This window comes from Lutjanus erythropterus, chromosome 6, assembly GCF_056507025.1.
Source record: "Lutjanus erythropterus isolate fLutEry1 chromosome 6, fLutEry1.hap2, whole genome shotgun sequence".
Lineage (NCBI taxonomy): Eukaryota > Metazoa > Chordata > Actinopteri > Lutjaniformes > Lutjanidae > Lutjanus > Lutjanus erythropterus.
In genome coordinates, this window is record NC_139322.1 from 30,178,255 (window position 1) to 30,198,729 (window position 20,475).

Genomic DNA, 20,475 nt, shown 5'->3' on the forward strand with positions numbered 1-20,475 from the left:
TGCATAAATCTGTTTCACTGAAGACATTACAGTAAATAAACACAAACTCAAACCAGTAATATGAACAGAGGGAGGTAATATTCAGGGATAAAACAACCTGAATACCTTCTTGAGAAATATAATTGAATTTTCTGTCTATATTTGTGTGTTTTTTCCTCCTGATGGCCTCCAGCTGGAGGTCAGAGCGTTCCCTTCTTTTTCATTTATCGCTGTATCCAAATCTCGCTGCTGCTGCTGCTGCTGCGACCCAATCTGCCCCACGGGGCTCATTTAACTCTGATCTAATCTAATCTAATCTCGCTTTCTCTCGCCTGCCTCTCACGCTTTTATTTCCTCTCTCACCGTGGCCGCGCTACATGCGCGCTCCCGTCACCACGTCAGGAGGAGGAGGAGGAGGAGGAGGAGGAGGAGGCAGCCTCACTGGTGCTGAAGCTGATGATGATGATGATGGCGGTGATGGAAGAGCAACGCTGAGTTCGCTCTCCCAGTTTTCTCTCCTCCTTTTTTTTCCCCATTTTTGAGAATTGGAAAAAAAAACAAGATAACATAGCGATATAACAGCAACAGCCGCCGATTTGACCTGACACCTTTCTCCACCTCCCTCCCGTCTCCTGACCAGAGACCGAGATGGGGAACGAAGCGAGCATGGAGGGCGGCGGGCAGCCCGGTGAGCCGGGAGCCGCGGGGATGATGGGGTCAGTGATGCCCGGTGGACCCGCGGCGGGAGCCGGGGCGGGACAGCACATGAAGCCGGTGAACGGAGCCGCTGCCGGGGGAGGGATGGGAGTCGGAGGCCCCGGGATGGGAATGACGAGGTAGGAGCAGCAGCGGTGGTGGTGGTGTTTCGGGTGAATGGGGCTCTGGGTTTACTACAGCTCAGTGTGTGTGTGTGTGTGTGTGTGTGTGTGTGTGTGTGTGTGTGTGTGTGTGTGTGTGTGTGTGGATTGATAAAAACACTAGAGCAGATGTGGTTAGGTCAGGGGAGGGGATTTAAAGGATGTTACACAGTGTTTTCCCCCTCTAAGGAGGATATGTGAACATATGATGGAGTGTTATTAACAGGAGAGGAGTGACATCCCGCTGAAAAACGAAAAAACAGCAGAGAGCTGTCCGCGGTGCTGAAGCGACACAGGCTGCAACATGAACGACTCATTTGAACATGCCTTGCCTTGGTTTCCTAAAATAGGTTTGACATTGCATGTTAAGGTGGCTTACAACCACAAACCACCCGCCTGTGTGGTGCTCTATGTTACGGCTGTGATTTTATTCCGCGGTGGTGTCATGTGCTGTCATAGTATTTCCTCCTTCCTCCAGCTCTGGTTGTGCTTTGGCGTAGTGCGTTGCATGGGACACGTCTCAATCGTCTTTTTTTTTCGATTATCGTTTGAGAGCTGCGACTTTAAAGCGTGTCGTTTTTTTTTTTAAATCAAACGTGACCACGGGGACGTGTTTTTTTGTGGTTTGTGTGGAGATGTGATGCTTGTTTCCGCATGGGCGAGGAAAGGAGAGGAGAGGAGGGGGGGTGCTGGTGAATGTGTGTGTTCGTGCATGCATGTGTGCGAGTGTGTTTGTACGTGAAGGGGCTTGCCTTGCTCTGTAGGCGTGTGTTTGATGATGATGATGGTGATGTGTGTGTGTAGTACTGGTACTATCAGCAGCGCAAACGTTTCCTGTTAAGGTCGTGGAGGCGTCTGACAGATCGATAGTGCCTACTGACATACCATACCGTACCATACCATACCATACCGTACCGTACCGTGTGAAACCAAACCGAGTAAAACGAAAGCCTACTACTGTGCCATACACATACTGCTAAACCCAGTGGTGCCACTTTCCTCATAAGTGGTGGGGACGTAAAGGCTCATGCAGACGAATAGTCTTCAGCATCTGTATTTATGTTATATATGCGAATATAGAAAAATTGCATAACATTGCATCAAAATGGCATGGACAGGGGCGTGTCCAGAGACTTTTGACCAGAGCACTGATTTGTAGGACATGCATGCCCACATGTCAGAATAGCATTCATTTAGCACCTCTCATATCATTTAATTTTCTTACCAAGAACACCACAACAGAGTGACACCATACAAATATAATATGAAGCATACTTTAGTCCTCAAAATGAAACAATGCCTCTATTATACCTCTCCCCTCAGGCCCATTCCACAATGAAAAAGTTTTTTATATTATATTTTATATTTTATTTACTCATTTGTCGGATATATATATATTTTTTTTGTGATTTTTTTTGTGTTTGTCAATAGGGATTAACATTACTCTGTATTTTAAAATGATCAATAAATAAATTTACCTTGTAAAAAATGAAAGTAGGAAAGTAGAAAACAATGCGCATCCAAAAATACTCATCAAAGAGTTTGTTGAAACTGGACAGATAGCAAATCATACATAATGATAACAGGTTGGCCCTTCAGGCAGTCAGGGACCCCCATAGACTCCCCTCTAGAAACACCCCTGGCCACAGCAATCATGACTCATTGTATGTCTTCTTCATTTGTACAAACAAACTATTCTGTTCTAATTTGTTAGTTAAGTTTTTTTTTGGTGCAAGTTAATTTTCACAACATTTTTTTAAAATAAATGTTGCTTCAAAAAAGTGATAGGAACAAAATTGTTCATTTCAGAAAATGGTGAGGACATGTCTCCAGGGTCCCTGATGTTAATGACACCTATGACCAAACCAGTATTGTTGGTCTGATATTGGTCTAGCACAGTTATATTGGTCTTTATCGGTATTAGCGTATATGTTGACCAATACTTATTGTTTTCACAGAATATAATACAGATTGTTTTTTTATTTTTATTTTATTGGCAGCATTTTATGTATATTTGATTATTTTCTTAATTCAAGTCTTTGTGGGTTTTTTTTTAAAATAGTTATTTATATTTATTAAAAATACCAGTGAAAAGTGACTGTTTCAATGTCCTGATGGCATGTTGGATTTTATACATAAAAATAAAGAATATTGGCTAATATATCAATAATTGAAATTGGCCTCAACTCCAAAGATCCAGTATCTGTCAATATCTCATCCCAGTATTTTCACTATGATTTTAATTATTTTTTCTTCAGTGAAAATAAAAATGCAACGCATCATAATATCTGTTAAAATAATTGTGATATGATTTTTTTTTTTTACCATATGATACAAATCATGGACTTGTTTGTTTTTTTGTCATCAAAATATCTGCAACCCTGTTCTCACTGTATTATTGATAGTGAGTGTCAGCGTTTTCCAAGATCAATTATATGAAAGTGTATGTATTTGTATTGAAGAACAGGTTAGAAGTTTTACCACACAATGCATGACATAACCAAACACCATAACATGCTGTGTCCTAACATAACTTGACATAACATCTGCAACAGCTGCACAGTACAGTCATCCTGCTACCACATACAGATTTCACCCATACAGCACCACATCTGCAGCTGCAAGATAATGCTGATGCTACACACACACACACACACACACACACACACACACACACACACACACACACACACACACACACACACACACACACACACACACACACTCTTTGTGTAGCATCCCAACTTACTGTACCACCTCATCCATAAAAGCCTCCTGCAGCCAGGCTGCCATACCGAGACCTAATCAGGTTGACGTTTTGTGAAAATACTGCCGAGTAGTAATGAGTAGGGCTACAGCTGGCCTACACACACACACACACACACCAGGGTTATATTTAGGACACATGGCGGGTTTGATTCATGCCTCTGCAGGAGAGAGGAGCGGAGCAGCACAGGCCTATCCATCATTATGTAACGCAGGGACTCACAGAGCAGATGACAGCTTCAGCTCACTTCAGATGAACGACAACAGAGCTGAACATGCTCTGATGAGTTATCTCTGTATCGCTCTGCTTAGGGGATTCACACTGATGTAGTTTATTATGTTTTTTAAAAACGTGGTGTTTTCTGCACTCCTGCTTTGAAACCTCTAAATCGCCACCCACATTTCAAATTCATTCTGAGTCTAACAGGCAAGGATTTTTTTGCGGTGTGCACCGCCTCACATTAAGTATTTATAACGGCGTAATACAAGGCCATGTGAACAGATTGAATCACGTGCAGAGCGTGTTTGCTCTCCCCCTCCCCTCACCCTCACACACTCACACACTCACTCCCTCCCTTTCCTGCACTGCTCTGCCTCACTGCCTGCTCCTATCATTCTCTCGCTCCCTGTCTCCTCTGCACACTCGCAGGGTTTGCCGCTCGCTTTTCCTCCTCTATCTACACATCTTTCCTCTCTGTCTCTCCTTATATACTCTGCACACTTGCATTCTTTATGTAGGAGAGTGGATGTCCTCTTTCATCCTCTTTTCTCCAGTCTCCCATTCTTTGTCTCTCTCTCATTCTATTGCTTTTCTTTGCTTTGCACTCAATCTCTGCGCATTCCCACGCTATAGTTTTCCTTTCACTCTCTCTTACTCTCTTCCTATAAATTAACATGCCCCTCAGTTATTATTTTGTGCTCCTTATGAGGGCAAAAGTGTGTTTGTTTTTCTGCTATCATTCAAATTTTTCCCATTGTCATTAAAACCTAATAGAAAAACACAGACTGACAATGTGTTAATCTGTCTCCCAGTGCTTTCCAATTGTCTTTCAGTGTCTGTGGCTCTCAGTCCCAAGCCCATTATTCCTACTGAGCATGTAAATCTTTAAAATTGCACTATAAAATGGCTCAGGTATTGTCTAAAACACCTGGGCACTGTCGTTGTTAGCAAAAGTTAATAGAACAGGAGTAAACTGTACACTTTTGGAGACTATTTTCAGCTGTGGACAAATGTGGTTCTCTTAAATATATTGAAGTGTATATTCCTGCATTGAGTTCTGAAGTGCACCAGGAACATAACTACACGTCACAGGAACACAGACCACAACAAATGTGATTGGTCCGCTTGGTAGCATCGCATTTCCTCCGACACATTTCCAGGTGCTCCTGTGCTAAGGAAGTCCATAGATATGTACATTTGACTCCTCTTCACCACATTATAAACACTGCCTGATAAGTAACCGTTGTTCAGCATTTATTAGCTCCAACTGCAACGTGATCCAGTTTCAGTCGAAGCTTAACACTGTGCAATTACAGAGCGACGCAGACACACCAGTGCACAAGTAGAAATGCAATTGCGCAGGCTCTGTGTGGAGCCTACATACAACTATAAATCAGCCTTTAGTCAGCCAGACATTGTATATTAACTTGATTCAAAATAAACTAATAAACAGTGTCCATGTCCATGATGATGTTTTTGATAAATGTGTTTTTAATTTTTTCTCAACAGTAGAGCTGTAAGGCACAGAGGCTTATGATATATCTGGCTTCGTCTACACAACCACTAACTGCTTGTAGACCTAGTTGCTGTTTTTTTTTTATAGTGTGGCAATGCTGTGGTTAAAATTTGGTTAAGTTCAGACACAAAGATAACTTGAAGAGATCATGGTTTGGGTTAAAGGTCCAGTGTGTAAGTTCTATCTGCAGAATATGGCAGAAATGGAATGTAATATTCAAATAATAATAATAATAATAATAATAATCTTTATTTATAGAGCACTTTTCAAAATTCACATTACAAAGTGCTTCACAAAGGCAACAAAGTAAAACAGACAGGATCAAGTGTCACACAACAACTCAAACAGGTTAAAATAAGATGGTACAGAGCAAGAATAGGAATGTAAAAACATTTTTAAGAAAAGCAGTGCACAACAGTTCAAGTTTAGATAAAATCAGGAAAGGCTCTCCGATAAAGGTATGTCTTAAGAAGAGATTTAAAGGAGATCACTGACTCGGCTGTCCTAATTTCCTCAGGCAGTTTGTTCCAGAGCTTTGGGGCCCTGACTGAAAAGGCCCTATCCCCTTTAGTTTTCAGCCGGGCATGTGGAACAGACAAGAGACCTCTGCCTGAGGATCTCAAGGTACGTCGTGGAGTGTAAGGTACTAACAGGTCAGAGATATATGGGGGTGCGAGGCCATTGAGAGCTTTAAAAGTCATCAGTAAAATCTTAAAATCTATTCTAAAACATACAGGGAGCCAATGTAGAGATGCTAAAACAGGAGTGATATGATCATGTTTCCTAGTTCTGGTTAAAAGTCTGGCAGCTGAGTTTTGAACATTCTGAAGTCTGTTAATAGATTTTTGGTTCAGGCAGGTAAAAAGGCTGTTGCAGAAATCCAGGCGTGATGAGATAAAAGCATGTAAAATGGTTTCTGTGTCTTTAAAAGATAGTGTAGAACGTATTTTTGAAATATTTCTTAGATGATAAAAACATGACTGCACAAGCTTTGTCGTATGATGTTCAAAATTTAGTTAAATTTACACTGAAATATATTCATGTATATTCCAAGTATATTTTTTATTAGTGTATAATCACCTGAAAATAGGAATTGTTGTGTTTACGATAACTTATAATCAGCAATTTATATCTACAGTGGGATCTGTCCCACAGAGGCCGCCATGTCGCACCACCATGTTTCTGCAGTAGCCCAGAATGGACAAACCAAACACTGGCTTTAGGGGGGGCCTTTTGTGAGTCTTGCAGCCACTGTAGGTTCTCCTACACGTTGGGAAGGGGAGGGTGAGGCACACTGAATTCTGTTGATTGCAATCTACAACCTGGCTGCTAGATAATCCTTTGAAATAAGCAATTTGCTGTCATAGTTACTGTTATAAATTGTCAGTTGGACACAAGAAACCAACTGCAGTGTCTAGTGTTAAAGACCAATATTTTGTTGACCCATTCATCCACGTCCTCCCAACGCTGCTCTTTGTTGCTCTAAACTAACATATCCTCACTTCCTCCCTTGCTCTCGTCATAATTACTATGGACCCTACAGGGCTTTGTCACTTGAAAGTAAACATGTCATTTTGGGTCATTACTGAAACTGATGCTGTCGCTCCTCTTGAGATCACTGTCTCTGCACACATACTGCACATTAGCTCCTTCTGACAGAATCCCTGCCCCTCTATCTCCCTCTCTCCCTCCCCGCCCCCTTTTCAGCCAATAACCAGCAGCCTATAAATGGCTCTGCCTTTACGATGAGATACAACCTCAGTGCTATATAGGGTATGGGAGCACAGATAAGGAAAAAGAGAGATACTGAGAGTGAGAGGTAAGAGGAGGAGAGAGAGAGAGAGAAAGCAGAAGGAAGTGAACAGAAGGAGCACTAGAGGCCAGTGGAAATAGATCAAGTGTAGTCGGCTGTACAATGGGATAAAACCTAAAGGGATGCAGGAAGGGGGGAGGGAGTGATGGGGCAGTGATAAATCAAAAGGTGAATAGAACTGTTACTTCCAGTCAGGGATAACCCAGGAACAACCAGCAATATAAACAAAATGCATTATATCACCAGGAAAACAGTTAAATCTGATTTTAAACCCACTCAGATATAAATTATTTCAGTTTGATTTTAACACAGTTATTCATATCAGACTAAATAAGAGGGTAAAGCAATGTCTTCAATGATTTTGGATTTCTGTACCTGCATATGAATTGTTGGCACAGTGAATTTAGGCACACTAAGCTCAGCTCCATCCTCAGTGCAGCCAGCAGTGTGCCTCTGATTTACATTTGTACTGGACAATTCCACACCTCACAATTTACGTCAAGGCTGAAAGTCAGGCCACATTCATACCAGCCGTAGTCCTGCATGAGATAACACAGCCTTATTATTCATGGATGAAGCCCGTCCAGAAGTGCAACGCATTAAAACAGTGCTGAACAGACATCTGGGTTGTGGAATTTGGGTTGGTGTCACAGACTTTTAATTAATGTTTGGGTTTGTATTAATGGTAACCATGATGATTCATTAACCTTTATTGTCTGTTTTGGTCTACTAACCCTAATCATTCCCTAACTACAGCTTATTTGTCATAATCACAATCTTTCTCATAACTATATCGTAAAGCAAAGAATGGGCATCATAAATAAAAAAAAAACAACAACAAATCTTCCAACCAAAATTACAAAGCAGGTTGTTTGTCATTCTCTTCCAAAAGGACCAAACATCTTGGTTAAATGAGTTCTCCAAAGTCATTACAGCAGGCCCAGATATGTCATCTGTTTTATTCCATACATTCTCATTCCTTGTTAAAACCCGATTACCCACAATGCAATTCCATGCCCAACAGTCATTCACAGACTCAGGTGTGTTATGCTAGTAGCAGCTGGTGCTGAGATACTAGCTTCAAGCAGACATGAGGAGCAAGCTACAGAGCTGTGGTAAGCTCTCTTCTTTCTGACTCCACACACCTGATTCTTTTCATTTCAGCCCCAACCGACATTGACTCAGGTGACATCACTTGAGGTAACTTTTTCACATATGCAACCGGACTTCCCAAGATCTAAACAGACTTTGATTTTAAAATAGCAGGAGTTCCCCTTGAAGATCCTATGTCATCTATTGAAAGTAATTTGCTGTAGTTTCAAACTCGTAAGCTTTGTTGACACATCCACCCACTCCGACCTTCTGTGGTGACATAACAACATCACGCTACTTCCTTTGTTTCTTTGTTGCTGATTGGCAGCAGTCAGTATTCACAAGAGGTCAAAATATGTAACGATGTTTGATGTCTTTTTTTTCTGGGTGAGGACGGTACAAAAAATGGCATCATAAGTGTTGTCTCATCTAGAATTAAATTTCATCGTTTTTCCATTTTGCTTTGCTTTGGTTGCTTGTGCTGTCAACATAGATGTTCTAAAACAAATTTTGCACCACAAAACAATATTTAATCAAAGCCATGCAAATAAAGTATTCTCCAATTTGAGGAGAAGTTTAAATAGGAAAGTGGAAGTTGGACTTCACAGATCAAATAGCTTTGGTGCAGCCAGACCAATTCACAAATGCGTCTAAAATTTTCATTTTCATTTCCAAGGGGAGTTATGCCTCTGCACACAATTTACCCGTCCTAAGTCCCGCCCCTTTTTGCTCCATGCTGCTGAGCATGTTTGGTGCCTTGGGCAACTTTCTCCTTTTCCTGTAAAACGACATATAGTCACATCTTAAGTTGGCTAATATTAGAAAAACACTGGCTAACTATCCCACTAAGGATTGATACAGATTAGCTGGCTTGTTTGCTCAGGTGTTCTTAACATTACCTAATTTAAGATGCTCAGCAATGTCTTTTAACCCAGCACAAAGCATATCTAAGTACAGGAAACAGGAAAGGAGAAAGTCAACCAAGGTACCCAGCCTGCTCGACTGTCATTGGAGCACAGAGTGACAAGGGCCAGACGGATACAGCTACAACCAATCACAGCAATGAAATGTGTGACACAGTGTAGTCGGTAAATTAAACTGACCAAATCCCGCAGGAGTTACGGCAAACACATCTTTCTTATCAACAAAAGCTTTAAGTGCAGTTAATTGTTCTTCCTTTAGAGAAAATATACCGTCAAGTTGGTTAATTACTGACATGAAAGTATGTGAGTTCCATATCAGTGGCAGCCATCTTTATTGTTTACCATAAAGACTCAACAGCCAATAATGTTGTGCTCCTTTGTACAGCCATCCTATCGAACCTGCTCATTTTAGATAAAGGGTTGTGATTGGCCCAAACAGATCCAGCATGGGTGGAAATCTGTCTGAACAGGAAGGGGGCCAGACGTATCTGCCAGAGCACATAAAACATGAGCTTGCAGATTCGTCTGGTTCCCAGGCTATAAAAGGGAATACACAGGAAGGGAACTGGATGTACAGATGGAGCCTCATTCGCAGCCAAATAGAGAGAGAGCGATAATGAAGGAGAGTGCACAGATGTACAACGGACAAAAAAGTAAAACTAAAAAACAGAAATCAAGTAATGTGGTAAGAATGTGATGTGAAAAATGGAGAATATAAGAGAAGGATGAAGAGCACTGATATCCAGATTGTTTAAAAACCAAAGAAATGAGTGAGAGACCCTCAGATCTACAGCACGTATGGAGCAGACCCTTCACTTGCTGCGGCATCACGTGTTCACTTTACATCTGACTCAACTCACACTCATGTTTGCAGGCGTATTTGTCATTTACAGGCGGGGCTGTGTGTACATTTGTGTGTGTCAGTGTGTGTCTATGAACGTGTTATGCATGAATACTTGTTTGTACTGTACTGTGTATATGATCAGTAACTGTGAAGAGCTGCTCGATGACTTGCGACCTCCAGCAATTTATTCCCTATACACACACTTATCAAGCCGTGTGTAAGTAAGACAGAGAGACTGCTTGTGTGGGAGTGTGTGAATATGTGAGTGCGTTGGAGAGAGAAAGTGTGTGAACATTGAGTTTGTTGTTGTATTTTATCGTTTTTCTGACATGCTACACCAACACAGACCAATTTTCACTTCGCAGAGAGGCATGCATGGAGGACGTGTGTATGTGTGTTTTAGTGTGGCTGTGTTTTTTTCACCTTTTCCACAAAAGCAGCAGCCTGTCACCGCTGTGTTCAGTGTGAATGTTCAGGGCTTTTTGCTGACAGTCCTGCTCGGAGTGACATGATTTTTTTTTCTTTTCTCACATCAGCAGAGGGACAAACGCTGATACAATTCAGTTTGTGATGTGCTGAGTGGGCTGATTACAGGCCGTCTTTTAGCCTTTTGTTGTTGAAATCGACAGCGAGGTACAAAATTATTGGGTGCGATGGTGAGTAAATGTAGACTAGTAAATGAACAGATGCATTGTTGGCAACATAGGGTTTGCAGCTGGGTGTTTGGTTGAGCTGGTGTGTTCTTTTTATCCAACACCAAAGCTTGGCTTCTTTACTCGGTAACAGCAGAAAAGCCGGTGGTCAACTGAATATGCTCTAAAGACACAATACCATCAAATTTCTAAACACAGGACTGGAACCTGCTGCCACTGGCAAATTGATCAATAGGTATTTAAACATTAGGGAAGAGTGAAATTGTAAGATATGTTAATACATTTTTGACCATTTAGCCCAGGGGTATTAAACTCAATATCATCCTGAAAAAAGTGAAACAGGAAAAAAGGCCAATATTCATAAACTTTTAAAATGTTCAATTGTATGTCATTATCATTTGAATTTGAATTTATTGAAGGATAGCCCCTTGAGATGTAGCATCTCATTTTCGAGGGGGTCCTGTAGACACAGATAAAAAAAAACAAACCATACAGACAAAACAGCATTACAGAACAAACATAGACAACAAATACACAAATACAAACATCTCGCTCACCCTCCCACCCACACCCCCTACCCTCAGCTGATGCACAAGAGAATTGGAATTGGATATCATGACCTGAATAAAAAAACAATAATATCAGCACAGAGCGGAGTTTTCATTACTGGAAATTAAAAACATGAGCAGGTTGTTTTGGGAAGACAGTATAAAGAAGTCCCGAAGCAGTGGAAAGAGGTAACAAATCTCAAAAAAAAAAAAAAAAAGTCAGACGGAGCTTCGTATTGGAAAGACCTACGTCCAACTTCCTCAAAAATTCTAGGAACAAAGAAAAATGGATACTGCATTTGCCCAAGTGAATATGAAGAGTTGCATGGAATCAAAAACTGTTTCAAATATGATGGACAATTGGTGTAAACACATTTAAAAATGAATTGAAGCCAGTGAAACTGCCTTCTAGATTTATCATTAATGTGAATTCTCCCATATATGGTCAAACTATGGTGGACTAGGCACTAAAAGGGGAAAACGCATCTGTTGACATTCGTCTTTTGGGAGAGTTAATTGAGCTCAGTCAAGTCACAGAGGACCATGTGACAATGAAATTAAAGACATGAGACTCAACAAAACTGGATTTACACTGGTGTCACACGCCAACAACAAAATGCAAATTAATTCTGAATATGTGTATTTTTTCAGTGCAAATCTCTGAACCTCTTGGCCTTTCTGGCGGCTTAAGCAAAAAACAAAATTTGAATATTCTTCTCACTTCCTCTAGGGGAAAGATCTGTGACTTGCAGTAAACAGTTGGATTTCTCTTGTGGCCACATTTTGTGCCTAAAATAGCATAATTTTTCACCCCAAAGCTCTCAGTTGCACTTATAAGACACTGGTCTGTGCCTTTTATCTTGACATACTTAGTGTAGTTAATAGTCAGTCGGTTTGAGACACACAGTCCATCACAGTGATCAGTTCATCACCTGATTCTTTGGAAATGTCAAGTTACACATAGCATAAAGTATGTTAGCGTTTTAAGGGACACATCTTAAAACTTCAGCAAAGAAGACTTAATTACTTTAAAATTTATACTGTATATTTCTTTAAATGAGCAGCGACAATAATGTGTGGTTTTGGTCTTTTACTAACTTTTAAATAGTTGCTGTTTTATGCAGAAAAGTATGTGACACACGTTAAAGCAGGTACTTTATATAAACCTGTCGAAGACATTTAACCACAGAGTCTCTGAGACATTTACATCTCTCAGAGAGAATTTCTGTACAAAAAGTCAATATAAAGCCATAAGATGGCAATTTTTTTATTAATTAATTTATTTATTCTTAAATCTTGTTATTTTCTAATAGGTTTTAGTGTGTTTTTAATTTTCTCCCATTGTCTGAAGGTTTGTGGTATCAGATTTTTTTCATACTTATTGAGGTACGTTTTAGTCTTTCAGCATAAATTGTAAAATAAAATTACCATTGTTGTTGTCCGAGAAGCGAGTCTTTTAACATCAAATGTTTCCATTGATGACATATGTAATTTTATGATTTATTGCAGTAAATATATTACAGATTTCTCTTTTAAACACAACCAAGTTGTTCCAAGGTGCTTTACAGTGCAGAGAGAAACAAAAACAATGAGATGACAAGGAAAAATACATTATAGCCTACATATGAATGAGCAGAAATAAAGAATAAAATGCACACAGAAACAACAAACTCCTGCAGAGAGACTAACGACTCAAGGTTTCTGAAGACGACACCGCAGCAGGTTTCATCTTACTAAAATAAAAAAAAAAACAAGACAGCTTGAGACAAAAACAAGACAGCCCATTTTGTCTCAAGCTTTTGTTCCCAAATGTGATCTCATCGCTGTAAATACTTTGTGTTTTCATTCCTGGGCTGAGATTGTAGGTCGACTCCTACGAGAAAAGACAGTGAGCAGATTCTTAGTCACCATCTTGAATCACCTGAAGGTTCACTGACCTCATTCTGCAAATGACCTCCAAAAGTTAAAGTGGACGTTTTGGAGAGAGCGACTGTGAGCGGATACAAGAGAGCGTGCGTTGCTGTCTGTGGGCGTGTGAGCTTGTTTGTCAATGCGCGAGAGAGTGGGCGCGAGACAGACAGACAGTGGCTCTCTATATATTTACACGCCCTGTTATCTAGGGGCCATGTTTGCGGGAGCCTCCAAATACTAAATGTGTTTGGGTGGCTGCATCGGGAGATAAGATGGCAATAAGCACAATATCACAGCCCAAGACAGTATTAGTTTTCAGCAAATAGATGCTGTCGCCGGAGCTTATGAGTGAAACCCAGAAATAGACTGAACAGGAACGATACGGCTATCTGAGCAGGACGAGGGCTGAAATCTGTGGAATCACAGGGAAGACACTGGCGGATAATGGATTATCTGTCGCATTCTTTAAAAAGGAGATCGAAAACAGAAACAAAACTGTGGTTACAAAATGTAGGAATTTGTCCTGGTAGATGTAGACAGGGCGAGGTAATATTACAGTAGTGCGCAAACGTCTCACTGAAGTTTTCTACGATTTTACTGCTCTATCCTTGTATAACACACCTGAGGTCAGGCTGAAACAGACCTCTGAAGTGCAGCCCACGTTTCTGATTGGCAGTTCATATACAGGTCTGTTCTTGTGCCCTTTGACATCTGTCTCTGCAGGTTTAACCAATCAGAACTTTGTAGGCAGGGTTAGGAATTCTGATATCTCTTAATAATGGAGCGTTCTAATGAGTGACACATGAAAGCCAATCATTTAATAGACAAGTCCCACATGTGCTCCTTTCCTGGCTTTCAAACAGCCTATCATATCCCAAGGTGCTACAGTGACCCACAGACAGCCAGTCATGTCACAGGTGTATTTTTTGGTTGCCTGATCGACATGTGCAGATGAAAAAACGACAAGCCAACTCACCTGTGTGACTTTTTTGAAGTCGGACAACAACTGTCAGAGAGAGGCTTGTTCATACAGATGGAGCTCTGAGTAGAACCATTGGTCCTTTGTTAGCTTCAGGCGCTCACCTGACAGGGATGTGAAAGTTAATCTGCCTGCTCCCTTCGGCTAAGTGAGACAGTTGAAGGTTGGACATTTCCCATCCCTGACTGGCGCTGAAACAGTGAAGTGAAACAAAATTGATTTTGATTCATGTTTGCAATGAAACCATCTTCAAGTCACCTACAAATATTTCATTTCCTCTACATGACATAGTTCAGCTTCACTTGCTTTGAACCGTTCTGTGTTTGTTTTCCAGAGGAAAAATTTTTGAGTAGAATCTGGCTATTTGGTATCATACAGAGAATGATGGGATTTCACCAACTTAAACTTTTCTCTGCATCTTCTGTCTCGCTGCCTTCAACCTTTCCTGCGATAAAGTTGTCCCCTTCCTGTGAAAACAGACACATAATAATATTGATTCACAAACACCATCCCCTCGATATCCTACGTTATTCCTGTATTTGTGTTTGAATGCATCCCAAATCACATGTTATGTACTACATATCTCAAATGTTTACAATCGTTCAACATATGTAAAAGAATATTGAACAATATGATATGTAGTATATATTTTGTTGGACCCATTGCTCAGCGGGCATCATGCCACTTCCATGAGAGCCTCTGCCAGTGGGAGACATGTAACCATAGTAACCCACGCGAACAGAGAACTAATTTAAAATATATATTACACCCAGCAAATTGAAACCTTACTGTTTAAATAAAAGTGATAATGAAGTTATGCCAGAGCTGTCTTTGTCGCTGTCTGCCTTTGTCTGTAATGTTCTTGAGTTTGTCATCACTACTGCATTGCACTGTGGGATATTTATGTCGGCAAGTTCTTGCATACTGTAATTTATTATTTTTTTAATGTTATTTTTCATTTTTTTACGGTTTCATACTATGGCTTTAGACATACTAATTGTGTACTAAGGTGCATGTTAGTATGGGATTTCAGATGCTGCATGCGTCATGTTGTCACAGCAGTTTCATGCGACTTCGCCATGACTATCAGTTAAAAATCCTGCCTACGCTGACAGGGAACTATATCCAGTGGAAAAAGAAAAGTACTTGATACCAAAAGAGAGTCAAGTCAAGTTGAGCCGTACCAGCAAAAACAAGGCTAAACTTTATTGAAAGGACCCTGAATCAAAAGACTTTTGCTTGAAATGAAGAACTAAACTTAAACCTTTCAAAGCTAATTTTCAAGTTTTCAGGGTAATGAATGTGTAAACTATGAATGAGTTAATGTACAACAAATAAGAACTTCTCAAAATTTGATGTTCAACCAGCATACTTCTATTTGGTGTCTGATACTCAGAAGTTCTGGGGTAGACCTGTTTGGAAAAGACAAAGTTTCCACAATATTTTAGCCACAAATTTGTTTAGCATGAAAAGTTAATGTGGTTTTGCTTTTTTTTAGTTCATATATGGGTCTGCACTTGCCACACCCTTTAAATCTCTGCGAGTGAAGGATCAAAAGTCCAGATTATGGAGGCTTCCTGGTTTTGGCTGTCAGTCCCAGAGTGCTGCGTCCTCTTCCAGGGCTCAGCGGGGATTTGTAACAGACACCAGTCTAGTCGGCCCCGACCTCATGTAGTGAGCAAAGTGCAGCACTGCCTCCACCACCTCAGCCAGCACTGCAGGTTTCCACCGTGATGTCAGGGTGGGGTGCTCTCACCTTAAACAGTATTAGTACTGTGTTTACCACTGGGTCAAACACGGCTTTTGAGGATTTAGACACTGTTAATCTGCTCTCCATTATAAGACCAAAACATTACTTCTTTTTTATGTAAGGAAATAATTTACTTAGTTCCTGTTTTCCACTTCAGAACCTCCTAGTGCTGAAACATCTGCCTTTTTTTTTTTTTTTTAGAGAAAATCTCTCCTATCCAGAACTTACTGATTGCTGCTTCAAGGCCAAAAAAAGAGCCATTCAAAGCTTAATCATCGTTCATGTTCCTTAATAACCCCTCAAACCACATCATTAAGATCCTATCTCACCATCAGAGACTATTTGTTTGCTGAGCTATTGGCTCAAATAAACATATATTACTTTTGATGTGTCTGAATTTAGCGTTAGGCTTTTGAGATCATGAGCTTTCATCAGTTACATCTTTTCCTGATCTTACAAAAGTATTTACATACATTTTTTTAATGAACAAATCCTCTCAATAAGGACTGATTGAATATTTTTTTTTAATTTTTTGCAGACCTCTTACTTTTTAACCCAAATTATACCCTCATTTATACTCGATGTATAGATCTTCAATTAAAGTTCAAAGAGGATCAGTTAGAGACAATTTCCTCAAGTAAAGATCTGAAACATCATAATGTCTAACTTCCATTATAATTCAGTGCCATATATACTGAAGAAAACTAGTTGTATCAACATCTGTTGACTACATACAACAGCTGACTGTTAAATCAAATAAAAAGTACAAGTCAGCCATGTTTATTGCTGTTTTCACAATGAACTGGAGGGATTATAAATAATAATGAAAATTAAAAAATAAAATTGAGACTGTTAAGTGTGAAATGGAGTTAAAGGTCCAGTGTGTAAGTTTTAAGATGTAAGATGGCAGAAATGGAATGTGAAGTATGTTTTCAATAGTGCACAATCACCTGAAATGAAGAATTATTGTGTTTTTGTTACCACAGAATGAGCCTTTTACATCTACAGGCAGCACGGCTCCTTTTCCATGGAGTTGTTGCACTGCCATGTTTCTACAGGCAAACCAAACACTGGTTTTCGTTAGGACCTTTTGCATTTTGTGTGACTTTTGTGGCCACTGTAGGTTCTCCTCCATGCTTGAAACGGGGGAGAGATTAAGTCTTTGCAATCTGAAATCCACCGTTAGATGCCACTAAATCCTACACACTGATCCTTTAACGAAAAGGACTGAAAAGAAAAAGCTACTCTTTTCATTAAATTTTTCAAAAATGAGGCACTTTTCTATTAAGATGCACATTTTCAAAAGCTCTCTGTAATGCATTTTATTTTAAAACACAACAACTACTTCACTTGAAATGAGAAAAAAACAATTATTTATTACTAGAGTTCTCATTATTACCCCTCCAGTTCAGTGTTCTCTTTTTCGAGCAGGCCCTATGAAATTACTTTCCTCTGACTTTCTCTGATTTATTTCTCCAACCGTTGTTTCTCTTCTCGTCTCTCCCCTGTGTGAGTGTATCTTACTGGAGTTGAAATATGCTTATCAGAATGCACAGGTTTGATTGGCTGACTAGTTTCTTGGGTCACTAAACTAGTGCTATAAGAATCCTTTCTTTTGTGACGCCTCTTCGGCATCTCGTACAGCTGCACAAGGTACCTTTTAGTGTCTATATGTAGTGCGCCAGGGCATCTTTTTATTCTAATATTAACCCTTTAATGACATTAAAGGACACTATGAGCAACCAGCTGTTATCATCACAGCCTGTCAACTACAGATGCTGCTTTGCCATGACCCTTTCTATCTCATACTGATGGACTAGCATTTTAAACGTGGTTAATATTATAAACAGTTTAGAATTAGACCATGTTTGATGTCACTGAGGAGACTTAAGGATGAAATTCGTATGATGAAAGTCACGTATCTTATAAATTTTAGTCATGTTTAGGGTTTGCATGGGACATGGTAACTGATGAGCTGGGAATGAAAAATAAAATAAAAATAAAAAATAAAAAATAAAATTTGGATCCAGATCGGATGATGTCTTAACCCAGAGTGCGGTCCCCGTATTAGCAACCTCGAGTCCAGCTATCTTTTGACCTCCAAAGCACAAATCAATCATTGCCAAACTGAACTCCATTACATCAGGACTGTGTCCATATTAAACCAGTATGAATCCTTCAGCTCAGACTAAAAAGTCTTTATTGTGTGCTTGCTGAACTGCTGCTGTGTTTTCTTGTCCAATTCAGATGGGAAATTATCAGAGAAAATCAAGTTTCTCTCTCAGTCCAGCAGTCAGAGAGGACAAATAATGAAACAGCAACGAGATGTTTGAGAAATATCAGAATGTTTTTCACTGTATGCTAATTTTGTTCTAGTGGGACTAGAATGAAAAGTTCTCCTTTACTCCAAAGTCAAAATACAGACTAAATGCACCAAGGGACGCTTTTGGGAGGCAGTTACTCTAAAACTCGAGCTGACATAAAGAGAATTAAATTTATTTTCATCCTACAGACAGAGTGGAGGTTCGCATTAAATAGAAGCTTTATATTCAGAATGACAGTTTAAGTCTAGTTTTACATGAATTTACTCTCTCCCTGAAGGAATTTCACATCTATCGGTTTCAGTGTCATGTGATCTAACTGTGGGTTGAGAGGTCCTCTCACCCTGCCAAGAAATCCTTTCTGGGCGAAGCTCCGCTGTTCACAAATTGATCAGCTCAGAGGCGAGCTGTGACCCGACGCACTGTGAACATCTGCAGGGTCAACAGCCCAACTGCACAGCTCCTCCGTCTCTGCCAGATACCAACACGACAGGGGATGATTAATAAGCCAGCTCTGGACAGAAAGAACTGTCCAGAAGCAGAGACATGCAGCAGCCTGCCCTGACGTGTACCTGTACACAGGTGCTCATTCTCCCTCTGGCCTCTGGTTGCCATGGGGAACATCACAGGCTTGGACTGAAGAGGCTTAATCATGTAAACCTGCCGTGCAAAACAATTAATGAATAAGCCACTTCTCATAATAACCAACCTAAAATGAAGCACTGAGCTGTTTTGCAGGAGCAATAGCTCTGCACTGAGCAGAAATATATAACAGCACTTCTAAAAAACATTCAGTGGACGATTTCCAAAATAAATAAACTGTCCTCGCTATATTTAGTTTTGTCTTTCCAGTATCGGGAAGTTACTCAGGAAGTGTTATAAGTTACTTTTTTTACTCATTAATCCTTTAAACATGAATAACATTACTTATTACTTGGTATAAAAAGTAATTAGTTGCAGTACTTGTTATTATGTTTGTACTGTATTGTGCTCCAACGTTGCACTGCTGATCCAGTGAACTGTTAACACCCAGAAAGCTTTTGTTGTTAGCTGTCCAGATGTTGGCTGTGATGGAAACAAAGTCAAAGAATGTGGCCTTTAAATTAGATTCCATCACCGCATGTTACCTCTCAAGAAAGGAAACAAACGCAAAATAATGACAATTCCTTCAGCTGTGGAAAGTCTGCCTCTCTCCCTCTTCCTCTCCCTGCAATAGCCTTTTTTCAGGAACCCCCTGACTGCATTCACACACACCTGGAAGCTTCCCAGTACAACCACAGTTGGGAGTAAGGGCCGTGCTCAAGGGCACCACTGTGGCGGTAATGAGGGAGGGGCAAATGCTGCTCTTTCACCTTATAATACCTGATAATGCTGAGCCTGCATTGACAACCAAAAAGTTTTCTTGCACACTTTTCATAGCTTAGCAGTTCTAACCTCTAAGACTAGGATGGCTCACAAGCACAGACTGCATGTTGTACTCTGTATAACTGTATATGTGACAATAAAGTTCATCTTTACCTTTAATTTGATTTAAAAGTTAAAAAGTTATTCCTCACTCTTGAATGCAGATGCAGTGGCAACCCTGCCTGGAAAAAATAGTTGAATGGTTTAATTACTTCTGGTCTCAGTTCAGGGTTTTTGTCTAAATGCTGGTTCAAATGCCTTTTGGCTTTCTCAGAAGAAAAATCCAGCACAAGCACCAAATACTTTTATATTTTTGGCAGGAAAATGGTTAAATTTAATTAGAATAAATACTGGCATAAAATAGCAACTAAAAATATCTGATTCAAAACCCCATATTTGTTGATCCCTGGAGCAATTAATTCGTTTAGAGACTCCAGAATGTTGGATTGTAGTTTAGCTGATTTTATGTCAGTCTAGTTAGTAGATTTGTTTATTCATTTATGCGCTTGTGATTAGCCAACCTGCTTCCTAAGGGCCATTATATGGCAAGGCAGCATCTTTAGGCGACTGAAAAAATGTTGGACCTGAGTTTCAGTAAAATTGTGTCTTGATTCTATGTGTACTGACATGTACTATCATGCCATATAGACTATAAAACAAAAATGTGCACTGCTCTGTATCGTTTCATGCATTTTCCTTGGTGTACAAACACCGGAAAATAAGAATTGTCGTGTCTTTCTTACTTTAGAAAGAGCTGTAGTCATGGACCAGGGCCTCTTCCACTGAGGCTGCCATGTTGAACAGCCATGTTTGTACAGTAGCAGACAAAAGTGGCTCTAGATACGACCTTTTGACATTTTTCACAGGTTTCACTGCCACCATAGTTTCTCCTGTCACCT

General features: G+C 40.0%; 1 protein-coding gene across 4 annotated transcripts in view; it reads left to right on the forward strand.

Annotated features, from left to right (window-relative positions):
• Positions 1–457: 457 nt before the first annotated feature.
• Positions 458–20,475, forward strand: part of bsna (bassoon presynaptic cytomatrix protein a) — a 197,605-nt gene continuing 177,587 nt past the window's right edge. For all 4 annotated transcript variants that reach the window (XM_084721612.1, XM_084721613.1, XM_084721614.1 and 1 more), the window contains exon 1: positions 458–815. In XM_084721612.1, coding sequence (XP_084577738.1) covers positions 628–815 — 188 coding nt within the window. In that variant the 5' untranslated portion in view covers positions 458–627. The remainder of the gene's footprint in view (positions 816–20,475) is intronic.